Raw genomic sequence first — 18854 nt, 5'->3', positions numbered from 1 at the left:
GGGTGGTGGGACACTGGAACAGGTTGGCCAGGGAAGTGGGGAATGCCCTGTCCCTTGAAGTGTTTGAGGTCAGGTTGGACGGGGCTTTCAGCAACCTGATCTAGTGGAAGATGTTCCTGCCCATAGCAGGGGTGTTGGACTAGATGATCTTTAATGGACCCTTCCAACCCAAACCATTCTGTGATTCTATGATTCAGCAGCCCACACTGACAGTCAGTGTGTGGATAGCAAGCCAAATGTAGCTTTAAGGTCCCTTCCAACCTAAACCATTCTATGAACCTGTGGCCTGAGACCCCATTGCCACCCCCCAGCTCTTTCTGACACCCATGGGGCAAGAACATCTCATAACGCCCAGATAGTCCCACTTCTGGCTGGGGACAATAACATCCTTGCTTGATGGGTCATCACCTCACCACCAAGCATCATCAAGGTTTAGCACTGAGGCTGATGACCATCCACCTCCATTCCCTTGCCAGATCCACCATCCTGCAGGAGAGCAAATCCCTGCTGAAGAGCCAGACTGTGTCAGACCAGGCAGTGGCAGAAGCCCTGTGTGCCATCATGCTCCTGGAGGACAGCTCTCCACGCCAGGCCCTCACCGACTTCCTTCTGGCCAGGAAGCTGGCCATTCAGCAGCTTCTCAACCAGCCACACCACGGTCAGTATGACTGGGCTGCCTCCTTTTTAAAGTCATGGTAGCCCCCTTTGCTTCATCTCCCTCTTGCCCCACAGAAGAGTAGGTGGGTTAGTCCCATGAAGCTCATGGTGGTGGGGACTCAGCCACGTCATGCTACTGCAGTGAGACCACCGGCAGCATTTTGCCACAGTGGCCAAATGACACAGAAAATTCACAGTGCTCCAGGTCTTAAGCCCAACCAATGTGCTGTGGGGAAGCAGGTGGTGCTCAGGGCTGAGCCCTTTACCCTTCAGCCCTTCCCTGGAAGGTCTCATTAGAACCACAGGCCCTGAAACCCTTGTCTGCTCCCACCTCTGTTGAAGGTGCCTCAGCTGACAAGCATTTCTCTGCAGGTGCAGGTATCAAAGCCCAGGTGTGTTCACTGATGGAGCTGCTCACCACTACCCTGTACCAGGCTCATGCTCTCTTTTACACCATGCCTGAAGGGACACCACCAGATCCAGCCCTGCCCTGTGGCTTGCTTTTCTCAACCCTGGAGAGCACCACAGGCCAGCACGCAGCCGGTGAGCGCCCGGGCAGCTCTGCATGAGGTCTCTGCCTGCCTGGGTTTGCAGACAGGAGGCCACCCCCATGCTAGGCTGAGCCCTGATCATGTGCTTCTAGGGAGAGGTGGGGTTCTGGAGGAAGAGGTGAAGCTGAGCAGCTGGTTCAAGTACCTCCCAGAGTCTGTGGTGGAGTTCCAGCCAGCCCTGCGGACCCTGGCACACCCCATCAGCCAGGACTACCTCAGAGACACGCTGCAGAAGTGGATCACCATGTGAGTGGGACAGCACCCCCCTTTGCAGGGCTCTCCCAGACACCACACAGCCTCTGTGCCAAGGCAGCAGCACAAAACAAACCCAAGGTCACCTATTTCCTCCCTCACTCCAGCCAAGCTGCACCTTCTGCTGGCTTCTTGCCCAGCATCCCTTCTCCCCAGCAATAAACCAGCTAGAGGCTGCACAAAGAGATTTCTCCAGAGCTGCTTTACACCACCAGCAAACAAGCACAGAGTAAATGAGAAGAAAATCCCTTACCTGGCTCACTTGGCTCCTGGTCCAGCAGCTCCTCTCTCCTCCCTGCCCTTCCCTAGACTGGTTTTTTTTAGGGTGGGGGGGGAGCAGCCAGACCCCTTTTATAGAGCTGCCAGCTCCACCCCTTCCCACCTTGCCTTGCTCTGTGGATGGGGACAGCCTGCAGCCCTGCCTGCCCCTTAACAGCCTCCTCAGTCCTGTCTCATTATCTGCTGGAGCCAGCTGGTCCCTGCCCTCAGCTGCAGCCCCCCGTGGTGTGCTTGCTGGTTATGGGATGTTTCCCCAGCAACCCTTCCCAGAGCCCTCACCTGCTCTCTGGCATCCTGGGGTGCCATGCTTCTGGATTTGGCACCTGCCAGAGCCCAGGGTTCCTGCCGGTGGGCACGTGGCTTTCCTGTGGGGCCACAGTGTGGGATCCAGGGTGCAGCTGCCTCACAGAGAGGCAGAGACCCCCCCCCCGCCCAGCCCCGCAGGTGACTCTGCAGGCAGAGCCTCTGACCCAACAGGTTAAGAATTCCAACAGATTAAGAATTCCCCCACCTGGCTGTAGCTGATGTTCTCTCCTGCCTTCCCCGGGGGCTGTGTCTGAGCAAGTCAGACTGAAGTGAAACGTTCCCTTCAGGTGCAGTGATGACATCAGGGCCGGGGTCAGCAACCTGCTCGTCTACGTGAAGAGCATGAAAGGGCTGGCGGGGATCCGTGACGCGGTGTGGGAGCTGCTGACCAGTGAGTCCATCAGCCAGAACTGGGAGGCCGTGTGCCAACGCCTGTTGGACAAACCTGCTTCCTTCTGGGAGGACCTGCTGCAGAAACTCTTCCTGGACAGGTTAGAGGTGAGTGCTCTGCTGCAGCAATCCATGAGGAGCCTTGCTTTGTGCCCCCTCTTGTCTCAAACAGCCCACTGGTGTCTGTGAGCAGCACTGTGTGTGTGTTTTAAGTGGCAGGAGGCACATGTAAAAGGTGTTTTTATTGTTTTTTTTCTCCAGACACTGACCAAAGAAGGGTTTGACTCCATCTCAAGCAGCTCCAAACAGCTTCTCACCTTAGCCTTGCAGGAACTTGAAGTAAAATCTAACACCTCTGCCCTGAGCAAGCACATCCAGTTTGAACACAACGTAGCCCTGTTCCTGTGGTCGGAGAGCTCCAGTGATCTGCCTTCCGACGCCGCTTGGGTCAACGTGGCAAACCGTGGCCACTTCACCAAGAGTGGCTTGTCCATGAAGGCCCAGGCCCTCACACCGTGCGTGCAGAGCTTCTGCTCAGCTCTGGACTCAAAGCTGAAGGCCAGGTTGGATGATCTCCTGTCCTACCTTCCTGCAGACTCCTCAGCCACCAAGGAGGCTGCTCCTGTGGTGCAGCCACCACGCTCTGCCTTTGACCGCTACGCCGACGCCGGGACGGTGGAGGGGCTGCTCCGCGACCACTGCGTCGCCTGCATCCACCATGTGCTGAGCTGTGTGCGTGAAGAGCTCCAGAGTGCCCAGAGCCTGCTGGGGGGGCAGGTGGATGTTCCCAGTGATGCCAGACTCAATGCTGTCCTCTTCATGGCAAGACTCTGCCAGTCCCTGACCGAGCTCTGCCCTCACCTCAAGCAGTGTATCCTGGGCCGGTCGGGCAGCGCGGAGACGGTGCTGAAGGAAACTCGTTCCACCAAGAAGCTGGGGAAGGGGAAAGCCCAGGAAGTGACACCCACACAGGCCAAGTGGCAAGGGGTGAAGGCAGAGCTCCTGCAGCAGAGCCTGTTTGCTTACCAGATCTGGAGCTCGGCTGTCACCAAAGTAAGGAGCTGCTTCTCTTGTGTCAGCTGCTTCCTGCCTGGGTTTTGCTCGCTCAGCTCCCCGCGGTCAGCGCGGCTGCTCCTAAGCTGAGGGCTGAGAGCTCATGGTGCTGCTGCCACGCTGCTCAGTCAGCCTGCAAGGGAGAGGAGGTGGTGGCAGCTTGGAGGTGGCATCCAGTGGGATGGTCTCCATAGGACTGGGGGGATGCAGGAGGTCCATCTCTCTGTCGTGTCACCGAGTGCTTTTGTGTTTTGCACTCTAGGGTTTGGTTCAGTGCTTTACCCGCACGTTGCTGCTCGATACAGCTGGCTCTGTCTTGGCCACAGCCACCAACTGGGATGAAATTGAAATTCAGGAGGAGACAGAGTCTGGAAACAGCGTGACATCAAAGATCCGGCTGCCTGTGCAGGTACAAAAAAAAAATGTCCTTTTGGTAAATCCAGAGAAACTTTCTGCTGGGAGGAAAAAAAAAAAGTGCTGGTTTCTAAAAGCACTGCTTTGTCAGATGGTGCCGACCTGCTGCGTGTGTGTCTGGTGTGACACACACAGGGCAACACTCTCTGCTGCTTCTATTTGCTCTTTGAGCTACTCACCTCCTAAGGACAGATATCAGAGGAAGGACATTAAGATAGTTGCTGCTGCATATTTAAATGAGTGAGATTGGCCCAAATCCTGTAAAACTGGGTGAAAGAAGGACTGGTTTATACACACAGGCCCCCAGGAGAGAGATTTCATGGAAACTGGCTGCACTGAAGGACAGGGCTGCAATGCTGGGACTGTGCAAAGCCTGAGGGAACTGAGGCTTGTAGCTTTCCTTAGGTGTGGTGGTGCAGGAATGACACTCACAGTGACAAAGCAGCTGGCGGTCATGTGGAGGGAGAGGAGGGACAGAGACACAGTCTTTTGTAGTGAACCTTAAAAGATAAATTTTGTTGATTCTGAAAGAAAAAGCAGCCAGATGAGAGCTCAGGATAGCTGGAAGGCCCAGGAGAAGAGCGAAGGAGTAAATAATGAGCCCAGGTAGTGGGTGGTCAGAGCAGGGTCAGTAGTGACTGAAGAAGCACAAGAAGTAATTCTGTTCTGACTACACCCAGGTGAGTATCTCTGGTAAATTACTCGTGGAACTTTGAGGACTGCTATAACCACAACTCTGCTGTGTCAGTAAATAAAAACCCCGTAGGTCTCAGCAGCAGAACTTTGTGGTTGCTGAGGAAGTAGGAAGCCCACATCATGAGAACTGAAGCGATGTTGTGCTGCTGATAAAGCTAAGGTAGCTTACAGACCACATTAAAAAAGAACACTGTTCTCTTTAACAGCCATCCTGGTACGTCCAGTGCCTCCTCTTCAGTCTGTGCCAGGAGGTGAACCGGGTCGGTGGTCACACCCTTCCAAAAGTCACCTTGCAGGAGTTGCTGAGGATGTGCATGGCAGAAGTGCTTGCTGCCTATGAAACACTCGTGGAAGAGAAGCAGGAGAAGGTACGTGAGGAGAATCAGCCCTTGCTCCAGCTGGGGTGGGACAGGAGGGTCGCTGGGCAGCGGTGATGTGTACGCTCCTGTCCCTTGCCTGTGAGAGCTGGAAAGGGTAAGTACATCCTTCCCCTGCCTCTCCCAAAAATGAGGTAAAAAAGGGATCAGACACCAGATTTCCATGGTCAGAATTGTTCAGTTAGTTGGTTTTTTTGGTGCTGGTGTTTTTAAACCTGAAGCAGTCCTTGACAGCCCTCTCTCCCTGATCCTGACTGTCCTGTTTGCAGAAAGCAGGCGCCTTCCCCATGACCCAGAACAGAGCTCTGCAGTTACTCTACGACCTGCGGTACCTGAGTATCATCTTGACGGCAAAGAGTGAGGAAGCAAAAAGCAGCAGGATCAAGCATGACTCCAGGTGTGGTGCAGTTCTGGAGTTCAGACACTAACAGTAGATTTTTGAGGTCCCCAAAACAGTTTAAACCAACAGCCTCACTGGGGGATGCCTCGGTAATGGTGCCTTTGGGCCTCAGGGGAGAAGGACTGTGCAGACTCTAAGCTCTGACACCTTCATCCACACTAAGCTCATCCTCAAAATACAGAGGAAGGGGTGGGATTGTGCAGCTGAGATCTCAGAGACAGCAGACTGGTCCCTGCTGCTTGTGAACACCATGTCCATATGGCATCAGGGATATTGTCAGGATGCCCCTGCAGAGAACAATTAAGCTTCCACCCAAGAGTTCACACCTTGTGTATGCTCCAGCCTTTGAGAACTGAGGCCTTTCACTCTCAGACGTACCACAGGGAGAAGGTTCCTCTGCAAAAGCAGACGTTGTAGGTCACCTAACAGCTGGAAACCCTTCGGGCAGCTGCTGCTCTGCTGAGTAATTCTTGTTTTGCTCAGTCACCTCTTAGGGGCAAGTCCTTCAATGTTTCAGAAGGACCCTGTTGTCATCAGCAGCTGTCACTAGGCTGTAACCCCTGACAGGACTCTGCTCTGCTCACAGGATGGAGAAGGTGACAGACTTCCTGGAAGGACACATCGATCCCTTTGACTTGGACGTTTTTACTCCACACTTGAACAGCAACCTCAATCGCCTGGTTCAGCGAACCTCCGTAAGTTCAAGGGATGGATCAGGAAGCAGGGCTGCAAAAACACATCTTGAAGGGCAGCTGGGGTGGCTTTAGAAACTGCTTAATGCCTAAAGATAACTACTGGCACTTACTCAGAAATGGGAAGAGTATTTAATGCCAGCTGAAGATAAGAGGAGCTTGCTGAGCTGGCTGCACAGCACATAATCGTGCATGGAGTTGGCTGAACTTTATCTAACAGGATTCACTAGAGCCTGTGCAACACTAATAATGTTGAAACAGGTTAAATAATGGGTTAAATAATGCTGAAACAAGCTTAGAACTCAGCTACAGCAATAACGAGCAGAGCCAATTAAAAGCAAGACTTAGAGGGGTGTGATAGTTTAACTTAGCTGGCAGCCAAGGGAGATACTTCACGTTCAGACTTAAAACCCATCACAAGTGGTGTGCCAACAGACTCACCAGCAATGTATTGCGTATCCCCAAATACAAACAGCTCCTTCCTGCCTCCTAGGTTCTTTTTGGCTTGCTGACTGGGACAGAGAACCAGTACACGAGCAGGAGTGGGGCTCTGAGCTCCCAGGAGCTCCACAACATCTTGCCGTTAGCATCCAGCCAGATCAGGTAAGGTACTCGGCTCCTCTCTGCATTCTCAGGTCTCTTTGAGTTGCTGCTTCCTTGTGACTGGCTGAGTTTCTTTCTTCCATCTCTTAAGATTTGGGCTTTTGCCACTGAGTATGTCGAGCTCACGGAAGAGCAAGTCTGCTACCAGGAGTACAGAAAGAGTTCAGGTTAGTAAAACTGAACCCTATTAACTTTTTTCCCCCCCAGTGCTCATTCTCCCACCAACACTAGAGATTGCAGGGAAAGAAGAAAGTAGCCAAACAGTTAGTATTTAACCTGATTTTTATTTTGGGTAAAACAAGAGAACCATTATGGTAACAGAGCATGAGATGGGTTTGGATTTCCCCTTGACCCTCAAAAAAAAAAAAAACCCCCAATGGCCCCTGTATTTTTGGGACCCTCTGCTCTGTGGTAAAACACCGGCGATAACTACCATGAAAATGCAGTGAAAATTTACACAGATGAGGCATTTTGAGATCAATGCATAAAAGATAATTAATTTAAAGATGGCTGCAGGAAACACTGAAGGATACTAGCTAATTATTTGACCTCCTTTCCAGTGTGATGCTGACCTTTAGCTCCTGACGAAGCCTGGCTTGGGTATTTCAGTCTGTGTGAACAGAGTGGCTTGCTTCTCTTGCAAAGGCTCTGCGTTGTCCTGTTGCTGAGTGGGATCAGTAGACAAATGTTGTTACATTTCCCCCCCCCCAGTTTAAAACATCTGCTTAAATGGAGTTCTTTCTGCTGAGGATTGAGAGTGCTGAGGAATACCTCACCCCACAGGAAGCAGTAATTAGTAATCTCTTCCCTTTAGCTATTATTAACCCAGTAATCCTTCTGCGGTGATGTCTTCTTTTCAACTGGGACAGAAGAGTAAAGGTCTGGTTTTATCAGAGCAGAGTGTTGTTAACTGGAGATGCTGATGGTTACTCTGCAACTCTTCTTCTCCTTTATTCAGAAGCAGTAAGGACCAGACGTAGTCTTAAGGGTTGTTTAAAAGCCCAAAGCTTCACCAGAAAGGTATTCTTTACCTCTCACCCCTCAGCTGTGGTAGAGTGTAGAAGTGTGTGGTGATACCTGGCTCGCTCCCCTCGCCTGCTGTGATGGCACGCCTGTGTTCTGTGCTAGCCACGCTTCTGAGGATCCCTGACAGATGCTTGCTCCTTCTTTTTTTTTTTTGCTTAAAACAGTTCTTGTTATGATAAAACAGTTCTGGAGAGGTTAAAGTCCATAGTTACTCAAAAACAGCTCTCTGGAAGGACAACAGCTGTACTCTTCCCATGCTCCGGGAGAGCAACAGCCCCTTCCCTGCAGTTCAAAATGACTTTTTTTTACCTTTTTTTTTGAGCATTGAATGACATCTGAAACGTTCCCTGTTGCTACCAGCAAAGGGCTGTGCTCCTGCCACTGGGAACCTCTGTTTGTCACTAACCACCACAAGTGACACCGCTTAGGTTTGTGGTTCCATCTCCAGTTGCCCAGGAAAAAGCTGTTGTGCTGTAATGTTCACCTCCTTGCAGCTGCTGTAGATGAGGGGATGGAGGGAGTTCACTCAAAGGTGATGTCAGTAGTTACAGACAACTTTTGTTTTTAATAACTTCCCAGGTTCTACCTCCTGCGCTCACAAGAGCAGAAGACGAGGCCTCGCGCCCCGGCTCTTTGTTCAGGCAGCTGGTAAGCGAGGAGGAAGACACAGCTGCACCTTCTCTCTTCAAGCTGGGATGGCTTTCGGGCATGACCAAGTGATGCAATAAAAGAAATACAAAGTTTGTCTGTGTTTTTGTCTCCATGGAAATCACTCTGTCCCCTGGGCAGGGATTGGTGACACCTCTGCTGGTATTGTCAGATCATGCTATGCCACTTGAACCAGGCGCAGGATTGTCCTTGCCATCTGGCTGCTGGAATAGAGGTGTAGCTTCTCTTTCACCTCCTGTTCCTTCAAAGTTGTTAACCTTAAAGTCAAATTAAAGAGAAAAAAAAACCACAAACCAAAACAAAACCCAACAACCTACAGACTGGAACAGGAAACAAAACACTTCACAGCTAGAAATGGGTACTGGAGCTATGTCAGACTGCTCCAAAAGCCTCTCCCCAGGCTCCTGTTCTCCATCAGCACCACGAATCTGCTCTCTAAATGATCCCAGCAGGCACCTGACATTTCAGCTACAGCTGCCTAAAGCTTTCCTGCTTCTAGTTTCACATTTATTTATTTATTTTTTGTTTGTTTGTTTGTTTTCAGTACTGCAACAGTAAAGATCAAGCGAGATAAGGCTCATTGCACACCAAACTGGGTGGAAAGTTCCCAGCTGGAGCAGTCCTATGGGATTCCAGTGACAGCACCTAATCTTACTAACTCTTAAATGCTCAAAAAACTTATGTTGTCAAATAAATTTTTGACTAGTTTATTGAAATTTAAAAAAAAAAAGATTTCTAAAACTGAAGATGAACTTTTGAGAGAACTTTACATAAAGCAACAAATTGCTAACAAACAGGTCAGGCAGTCGATTGGAATTGGACATTTTGCAATCCTATAACACAGATGTGGATTCCTCTGTCTCTCCTCTTGACACCTACTTTATAACCACCCCCCCGCCCCCTCCAAAAAAAAAAAGAATCCTATAAAAATTGCTTCAAAGCCCCTTTTGCATTGCAATAGTGCAGCAAACCACAAGTAAACAATTTTCCTGTTAACCTGTTATTTCAAATATAGACTGAAAAGGCAACAGGCGTTTTGTGCAATTCCATTTTAACAAACTTCTTGTTTCTTTTTTTAAGTTGAAATATCAAATCTACACAGTGCTGTCCCTTCACAGAAGGCAGGGAACTGCTGGTTCATCATGTTGGAAGGCGTCCCCGGCTCTGTAAGCTGTGGAAGTGTGCTTCCTTCAAAATCTGGTTGATGTGGAAGTAAGGACCTTGGCTTAGTGCAGATTGCTCATGGAAGGACTGAGAGGAGATGGGACTGGATCCCGTAACGATGGGGTTGTGGTTGGTTTCTGCACCGCACGCTCTGTCAGGGCTGTTGATGCTGCTGCTGCTGCTACAGTTGCGGCTGCCGCTATCGCTGCTGGAGGACTGAGACAAAGAGAAGGTTCAACAGCAACATCACGCACGAGTTTTCTCTCCTAGCCATCAAGAAACACTTCAGGTAAGCAAACCATCTCAACAACAAAGTCCCTCCCTTGTACGTTTTCAGGTTGATGGACTAAGATAAACCCACCAAGTGCTTTCTTGGCATTCAGAGCTTTGGTTACTGCCAACACACCAACAGAGCTGAAGGGATGAGCAAAGCCTTCACCCAGAGGTTGGCTGACCTCCAGGACACTGCCTTTCAGGCTTTCCATTTTAGACCCACCAGCTCTGCCCCCATGACCCACGTTAGCACTAGTGAAGTTTGCTGAATTCATCTGAGAATTGGAAAATAAAGACCATTCCTAGGGAATTGTAGGTGTCAGTAAGAGCAAAGGCAGGGCACGGGGGGAAACGTGTAATCGCTTCTGTTCTAGCAGGTATTTGAGGTAAGCACCATGCAAAAGCATTTTCCTACAAGTCAAATCTTTCTAAAATGAGATTTGAAGCATCCAAAAGCAACAGGCTGTTAAAAAAAACCAAAGGCAACACCCCAGACATACACACAACTCCTCTTTTCCCAGTTAATTGCTGAGACAGCCAAGTTAACTGGGAGTTTTCTATAACAATTTACTTGCCAGGGCAGTGAAAGAGCCATGGGCACTGAAAACCTTCACATGCAGGAAAGAGAACTCATGATTTGAGAACTCATTTGCCAGCGTTTAGGAGAAACACATTTCACTGGAAGAGCATTAGCCATCGTTTCCAGTGTTTCAAAGACATAAACCTGTTTGGTTTACACCATATTAAGGGCTGTTAATGAAAAGTTCCATTAGTTACAGCTGAAATATTTCATTATGCTGTTCAGGACAACACTGCAAATGTTTAGGTGCTTAAGAAATCAGGGAATGGCTATTTTGCCATCCCATAAGAAGTAAATTCATAAAAGCAGCCAAAGTGTCAGTGACAACAGCTTTAAAAAATAAAAAAAAAGTCCAAATTTGTTGTTAAGTATTAAACTAAAACCACAGAAATCAAAGCTTGGTGGCCACAGCAGAAGAAGACAAATTTGAAGAAGTCCACAGTAATTTAAGAGTCAGCACCACATCCAAAAAGCCTCATTTTTGGAATAAATCTGAAGAATAGTGCAAACTGCACCCAACACATCTGTCAACGAGCAGCGAGAGAGGCCCAGGAAGGCACTGCATGAAGATTTGAGGTGAACCACATCTCAATGCCATTGGAAACCCCACGGCACTGATTCCACAATCAATTGTGACAATTCAGCCACGTAAATTTCCTTGGTTTTGGGTTTGGTTTTTTTTTTTTTGCTAAGCACCAAAACAAAAGCTTCAGTTCTGTGGTAGGAGAGCAAGCGAGACAACAGCACTGAGGCTGCACCCCCCACGTGTTAGCTTCAGCTAGCAAGGAGGAAAAAACCAACAAAACACAGGTCAAATCACTCCTGAGGAAGCAGCAGATAGAACTACACGAGCAACCAGCTCCTCTTCCTAAGGCTGGAGAGGGAGGGATGAAGAGGAGCCAGGAAATGGTGCTTTCTAGACCATCTCACTTTGCTTAGAAGCACAAATAACTGAAATGAGACGCTGTGAACGCTGCACAAAGTCACAGCAGCCTTGGAGAGAAACCCACCGCACAGGACACCACACTGTTTCCTTTTAGTCTGTGTTCTTTACTGCTTTTCGTTACAGCCACCTTCTGAAAATCAAGGTAAAAATGGAAATGAGAACCTAGCATTACTTACTGCCAACGTTTCACATCTTAACAAACATTTTAGAGCTGTTAGTAATGATTATAATGGTTATTTTATTATTTTACACACATCTAATTGTTGTTTAAAGCTGAGATAAGTGTCCTGGGACGTGCTTCCTACATCTAAGGCTGTTGATAGATCTGGTTTGTCAGACTCTCTCTTTATTTCCATTTCTCTTAAGGCAAAAAAAAAATTCACTAGTACATGTAGCCCCTTTATTGCCCAAATCACACGGAAGACCTACCATTTCCCCAGGCTGTGGTGCACATTCTGTTAGGCATTTGGACTACAATCAGACAAAAAAAAGAATCCTTAAAAGTCATCACAACAATGACAGGCATCTACACAATGAAACAAAGTTTAAAAGCAAAAGGGCAAAGGGAAAGTAGCCCAACTTTAAATATCTTTATTTAAGATATTTAAATATATCTTAAATATATTAAGTACTTTAAATATCAAAAGTACTTTAAATATTAAAAAAAAAAGGCATCTTGGAGGTTTACCTGACTCATTAGCCCCTCTTAATATCACAGGGAATAGAAATTTTAAATAATATCCAAACAAATGTCCCATGAATCTGCTGATCTGTGATGTGCCAGCTCAATCCCTCGCGACAGGAATTTAAGAAACAGCCATTCAGACCCTGCTGCTCTCAAAAATCTTTCAAGATGAGCTTAAGAGAAGCATCATCTGGTTTTAATTAGCACCTCAGACCAGCTCTCCCTCAATAGTGTCAGACTGTAGAGTGGCATAGCTGCAATGCTGGACAGAAAACCCTTTAGGTTGGAGGGAAGCAACTGCTGCCGTGCGTCAGCAATCCCGGCTGATGGAACTCAACTCCAGGGAATCCTGTCCTGGCTCAGAATAACAACAGAGGAACCACAAGAAATGAGGTTTTTACAGAAGAAAGTTACTCAGGAAGGAAAAAGAGCTAGTCAGAACACTGCAGACTCCCTTCCTTCCCAAGGAAAACCAGAGCAAAGGGCTTTTCATGGGTGATTCCCCAGGTTTCAAGAGAACAATTGGAGATTTTCCTAATTGCTGTGAGCGGAGGCTCCTCAGAGGATCCACTGCAGCTCTGCCTGACTTCAGTGCAGGGCAGCAACGACAGGAAGGGCTGCCACTGGATTTGTGAGTGAGTAGCAGGGAAAACAACACAGCTAACCTCTTGGTAAAGGCAGGACAGGCTGGACAGGAAGGGAAATGCACCTCACTAATGTTTAACCTTTGCTGAAGGTCTAGTGTAGCTTTTTCATCGTGTGGCTGTTCGTGGATTGAACTGCAAATCACAAGTTTACTGTCATCCTCAGGGTGGGTGGCACCTGGGAATGTGGGAATGGGTTGTTCCAGGAGGAGCAGGAACTCCACATCCTTACAAGGATTTGTCAAGAAGCAGTGCTGATAGAGATTGAGGAGAATCTCAGTTTCCCTCCTGTAAAAGTCAGAGTCAAGGATGCTGTCTACCCTGGATGAAAGGACAATCTAGTGGAAGAAAACAGCCATATCCTTCTGCATCAAATCCAGCTCATGTGAGCAGCAGGATGGAAAGGGAGGGACTGAGGGATAACATCACAGAACAGCCCATTTTTGACCTGCCTTGAAGAAAAAAAAACAAAACAAAACTCCATCAATGAAGAGTAAGGAAATAAATAAATAAATAAATGGAAAGAGATCCTGACAAAAAAACCAAGTTCAGGTTTAGCAATAGAGCTGCCTGATTTTCAGACTGAGGTTATGATCTCCAATAAACCACACTCTGTAAGAGAAAACAGAGTGTGGAAGTCAACTTCCAACTGAAGGAAGGCAGAAGGAATCAGTACTTTAGCTAATGTTCCACAAAAAGCCCTCAGGTGAAAAGCAATTCTCCCCTGGTGTACTCCTTGAAGTCACAAATTGCTCTCACACACACACACACCTTCTCTCCTACTTCAATCTCCTAAAGCTGGTGAGGATTTGTAATCAGCAAGAGCTGCCTTTGCAAATGGCCAAGTTATCAGGAAATGAAATAAAAGCCTTATAAATGGCCAGGAGTTTCAAAGTGACATCAATGGGAAGCGCTCGTGCGCTGTCAGCACGAGGATTTCACCATTTGGCACGGGCAGTCCTTCAAGAAACGTTCAAATAACACTGATTTAATCTCATGACTTGAATTTCTGGGCATGCTCAATTCAGTGATTGCAAGAAAACAAGCCAAAAAAAACCCCAAACAAACAAACAAAACTCTGTTCATCAGCAGAGGATGTTATTTTGTTCCCCTGAGTAAGAGAACATTGATTTTTTTATAAAACTGTGTCCAGCAAGCGTATTCCAGAGAAACTTCAGGAAAAATGTCTTTCCTGTGAGGGTGTTGGAGCCCTGGGACAGGCTGCCCAGAGAGGGTGTGGAGTCTCCATCTCTGGAGATGTTCAAACCCACCTGGACACTTTCCTGTGTGACCTGGTGTAGGGACCTGCTCTGGCAGGGGGGTTGGACTGGTTGATCTCCTGAGCTCCCTTCCAACCCCCACCAGTCTGGGATTCTGTGATTCCTCCACTTCAGCATCAACAGGAAGAGATTCTCCTTGCCTGCCTGTCAGGGTTTAATGTGTTAAAAACACATACTTGTACAACACAAGGGCATGCAGGAAGCCAGGAGCTGGGTGTTAGCCTCAGTGACTGAGCTCTGTGCCAGCTGGGCTGGTGGTGGGGCAGGCAGCTCATGCCCATGCTCGTTTCACTTGCAGGCACCCCAAACAACACAAACCCTTAAGGACAAGGGTTAAGGTCACCCACCCTTGTGTGGTGGCTACTACAAGATTATTTCCATGTCTGTATTTTTAGCAGCTTTGCCCACTCAAATGCCAAGTGTTTATATGACAAGCAAAGGTGCTTCTGCCACTCACCAGGAAGGTGGGGTTTTTTTTCTCCTGATATTCTTAATTTCATTACTCCTACTTCCATCCCTTGTTCCACACTAAATTCTTCCTCCTCCCGCCACATTAACTACTCTACACACGAAGAGGTGTTTAACCTGTTGGACAAGTGATTCAGTGTCAGATGGCAACAAACTCTTTATGATTCTACCCCGTTATACCCCAAGAAACAAAAACCACTTCACCCCAGCAAGTCTTATTGCTGGGAAAACATCAACACAGGGACCAGGAACGTTTTTCATCACAGCAAATTCCTGTGTGATTCCTTTTGTTAGAACATTTTCCATACAGTATCACTATTGTATCAGCTACATCTGAAGATTTACTGGTTAAAAGAAAGTCTCCCTCACAAAAGAAATGGTGGGAGGCAGAACTTCGTATCATTTTAAATCTAAGTAGACATTGGAAGCCTTTACCAGGTGATAAAATATATGTTGCTTGATGTTACATGGAACAAAACATTTTCTGCCATCAAAGTAGAGTTAACAGTTGGATATAACTGAAATATATAGTTAATAGTTCAATAGAACTAGAATATATGGTTAATAGTACAATATAACTGCAATATTATAGTTAATAATTCAATATAACAGCAATATATAGCTAATAATACAATATAACTGCAATATTATAGTTAATAATTGAATATAACTGCAATATTATAGTTAATAATTCAATATAACAGCAATATATAGCTAATAATACAATATAACTGCAATATTATAGTTAATAATTGAATATAACTGCAATATTATAGTTAACAGTTCAATATAACAGCAATATATAACTAGTAATTCAATATAACTGCAATATTATAGTTAATAGTTCAATAGAACTATAATATATAGCTAATAGTTCAATATAACAGCAATATATAACTAATAATTCAATACAACTGCAATATTATAGCTAATAATTCAATATAACCGCAATATTATAGTTAATAGTTCCATAGAACTAAAATATATGGTTAATAGTTCAATATAACAGCAATATTATAGTTAACAGTTCAATATAACTGAAATACATATTTAAAAGTTCAATAGAACTAGAATATATGGTTAATAGTCCAATGTAACAGCAATATTATAGTTAATAGTTCAATAGAACTACAATACATGGCTAATAATTCAATATAACTGCAATATATAGCTAATAATTCAATATAACTGCAATATATAGCTAATAATTCAATATAAATGTAATATTATAGTTAATAATTCAATATAACTGTAATATTATAGTTAATAATTCAATATAACTGTAATATTATAGTTAATAATTCAATATAACTGTAATATTATAGTTAATAGTTCCACAGAACTAAAATATATGGTTAATAGTTGAATATACCAGCAATATGTAGCTAATAGTTCAATAGAATATAGTTGGTAATTACTCATTGCACCCAAGCTTTGGAGTGAGAGGGTTGTACAAAAAAAAAAAACCCAAAAATATTTAAAAAACTTAAAATAAAATAAGAAATAAATAAAATGATCCATCTCATGAAGTTCCAGGGACACAAAGCAGGAGGGAGACTCTGCTCTGCGCAGGCTCTTTCCCATGAACATTTTTTGCTAATTAGAAATGCACACAGTGGATTTTCAGATGATTAATACAGGCAACAGGTCAGGAAATCTGGCAGCAGCTTGGAAATCAGCTTCTTTTAAATTATTTTTTAAAAGAAATTTCAAAGCTGGCAAATTGCAGCATCCCAGAACACCTGCCACGTGAGCCCTGAGAGGATGAGACAGTTTTTATCCCACCTTCAGCAAAAGATCACAGCAAATCTGAGCAGAAACCAAATAATTTGAGTATATCAAGTATTTTAGCTGTGAAGGAACAAGTCTTGCTTTAAACTGCCCAGCTCTACCAGAACATGTTTTATTAAACATCAGCTAAGCAGAATTGTTTGCAAGAGGGATTTTTGTGTGTTGCACTAGCTGGAATGCTTCTTCACTTTTTAATACAAATAATAAACACAAATTGGGAAGAGGAGATGAGCAGGCAGAGGGATGACACACGTGTCACACACCCCAGTCACCTCCTCGGCTCTGGCCACATCACACCTCGTTTCAAACAGCAACAGTAAAAGTGGCAGCAAAGGTTGTCTCTTCTCTCTTCACTTGGGTACTAGATGTTAATAATATTTGAAATATATTAACAGGAATATTCAACCCAGTTCACTGGCAAACACGCTGATTTCCAAACCCCATCTTACAGATTTCAATCTCTGAAATCAAACCTCGTTATTCAGGCACAAAGTAAAAAGAAAATTTAAAGTGTTTTCATTGTTTTCATCGATAAAATTTCACAGAATATCCCAACTGTTATTGAAATTCAGCACTTAAAGGGAAGGGAATCTGCCTGGGAAGGTTCTCACCTCGGTGTCCCAAGAGTCCTGAAGGACAGTATTCCTCGTACTGCGCTTGGTCTGGGGAACGTGGCCGTCATCTTCGTTGCCATTGCGTCTCCTCTTCCTGAGGAAAGTTCAGGGAGAAAACTAATTATCAGTTGATTGATAGACCTTCTGTTTTGTTCTCTAAAGGCAACCCCACAAAAAAAAAACAACCCAGGAAAATTTGATAAATGAATGGAGGATGTGTCCAAACCTCTGGCATGCTGCAGACCTTCACGTTCTCTCTTAGCTGTTCTCTACAGACCAGAGAGAAAACGATCCCATTTCTCACAGAGCAGCCAGGCTGATGATTTTATATCAGCTCAAGGGATGTGGACTCACACCCACAGCTAAAACCACCCTGACAGAGCTGCAAGTCCAGTCACATCCCCTAAAACCACTCTGGCAGAGCTGGAAGTGGAGTCACAACCCCTAAAACCACTCTGGCAGAGCTGGAAGTGGAGTCACAACCCCTAAAACCACTCTGGCAGAGCTGGAAGTCCACTCACATCCCCACACAACATTATTTTCCACGGGGAAAGAAAGTTTTGCCAGAAAACACCTCAGGGAAGACAAATCCTGCCCTGTTTCTGACATCTCTGCCATCCACTCACGACATCAACAGCAGCTGATCAACAGCAGCAACCTGGAATTCCTGCAGAACAACGTCTCTCACCATCTGCAGGATTTTAATCCTGATCTCAAATTGTTTCTCCCCACAATACAAACAGCCCAGCTCAAGCAGGCACACTGACAACACCCAGAGCAGAGGACAGAGCCACTTCAGTGGCTAAGAAATAAAACTCACTGAAATGACTCAAAACAGACTCCAAGGAGATATTTCTAACGGCATCATTTCTTACAGACAAGCCCCTGCAGCAGACTCAGCTGCCTGTATTTGGTTCACACCCACACACAGGGAGCTGCCTCCTCACTCTCCCGGCCCTGGGGTGCCCACAGAGCTCTCAGTCGTTGTCCACCAGCTTCTCCCTCTCCTCTGACCACTCTTTTTAGAATCAGAGAATCCTTTGGTTGGAAAAGACCTTTGAGATTGAGTCCAACTGTACCTGTCCACTGCTAAACCAGATCTCTGAGCACCTCATCTACCTGGCTTTTAAATCCCTCCAGGGATGGGGACTCCACCACTGCCCTGGGCAACCCCTTCCAATGCCTCAGAACCCTTTCAGCAAAGAAATTCTTCCTCACATCCAACCTGAACCTTTCCTGGTGCAACTTGAGGCCATTTCCTCTTGTTTTATCATTTGTTACCTGGGAGAAAAGACACACCCCCCCTCTCTATTCCCCTCCTGGCTCCACATTTGTGTCACCTCCAGATCTCCCCTTTTCTTAGAGCCTGCAGCCCACGAGCAAACTCAACACCTCCACCCACCACGGCCTCCCCTGCCCCCTCACAACTCCAGGCACTCACAGCCCAGCTCCTCCAGGATTCATGGTCCCTCCTGTTGTCTCCCTCATCCTAAATCCTCCTCCCCTTCCCCACCAGGCTGAGCAACACCCCCCACCACACCGCAGGGTTTCCCATCCCTCTCCTCTGCGTTCTCTACATCAGTTTGATCTCCCAAATACAGCCAAACACCCTCCTCCCAGGAACAGGTTGCCCAGGGCAGTGGTGGAGTCCCCATCCCTGGAGGGATTGAAGAGTCATGTAGACACAGTGCTGAGGGACATGGGTTAGTCACAGGGGACTGGTCAGGGTGAGGTTAATCCGCCTTCCAGCAGAGGCTACAAAGATGATTAAGGGGCTGGAGCATCTTATGAGGAAAGACTGAGAGAGCTGGGGCTGTTCACCCTGGAGAAGAGCAGGACCTTATCAATACTAATATCTAAAGGGACCTTATCAATGTTTATCAACATCTAAAGGGCGGGTATCAGGAGGATGGAGCCAGACTGCTCAGTGGAGGACAAGGGGCAACGGGCACAAACTGGAACATGGGAAATTCCAGCTGAAGATGAGGAAAAACTTCTTTCCTATGAGGGTGTTGGAGCCCTGGGACAGGCAGCCCAGAGAGGG

General features: G+C 46.4%; 2 protein-coding genes across 2 annotated transcripts; one reads left to right on the top strand and one right to left on the bottom strand.

Annotated features, from left to right (window-relative positions):
• The first annotated feature begins 396 nt into the window (after positions 1–396).
• Positions 397–8447, top strand: COG1 (component of oligomeric golgi complex 1). Its single transcript, XM_010163567.2, has 12 exons — positions 397–658; positions 1030–1200; positions 1301–1454; positions 2333–2543; positions 2697–3488; positions 3751–3897; positions 4805–4966; positions 5245–5372; positions 5962–6070; positions 6561–6670; positions 6762–6837; positions 8276–8447. The coding sequence occupies exons 1-12, from the start codon at positions 397–399 to the stop codon at positions 8414–8416; spliced, it is 2463 nt and encodes an 820-aa protein (XP_010161869.2). The 3' UTR covers positions 8417–8447.
• Positions 8448–9058: 611 nt separating this feature from the next.
• VCF1 (VCP nuclear cofactor family member 1) lies at positions 9059–16904 on the bottom strand (the record flags this gene model as incomplete). Its single annotated transcript, XM_029083920.1, has 4 exons — positions 9059–9745; positions 11393–11458; positions 11758–11799; positions 16808–16904. Coding segments are annotated over 4 exons (445 nt in total), but the record flags the coding sequence as incomplete, so codon positions are not given.
• Positions 16905–18854: the final 1950 nt, after the last annotated feature.

The sequence above is a fragment of the Antrostomus carolinensis genome, unplaced genomic scaffold, assembly GCF_000700745.2.
Source record: "Antrostomus carolinensis isolate BGI_N321 unplaced genomic scaffold, ASM70074v2 scaffold14502, whole genome shotgun sequence".
NCBI classification, from domain to species: Eukaryota; Metazoa; Chordata; class Aves; order Caprimulgiformes; family Caprimulgidae; genus Antrostomus; species Antrostomus carolinensis.
The sequence above is the reverse complement of the archived record's forward strand: the minus strand, read 5'-3'. Positions and strand labels throughout refer to the sequence as shown.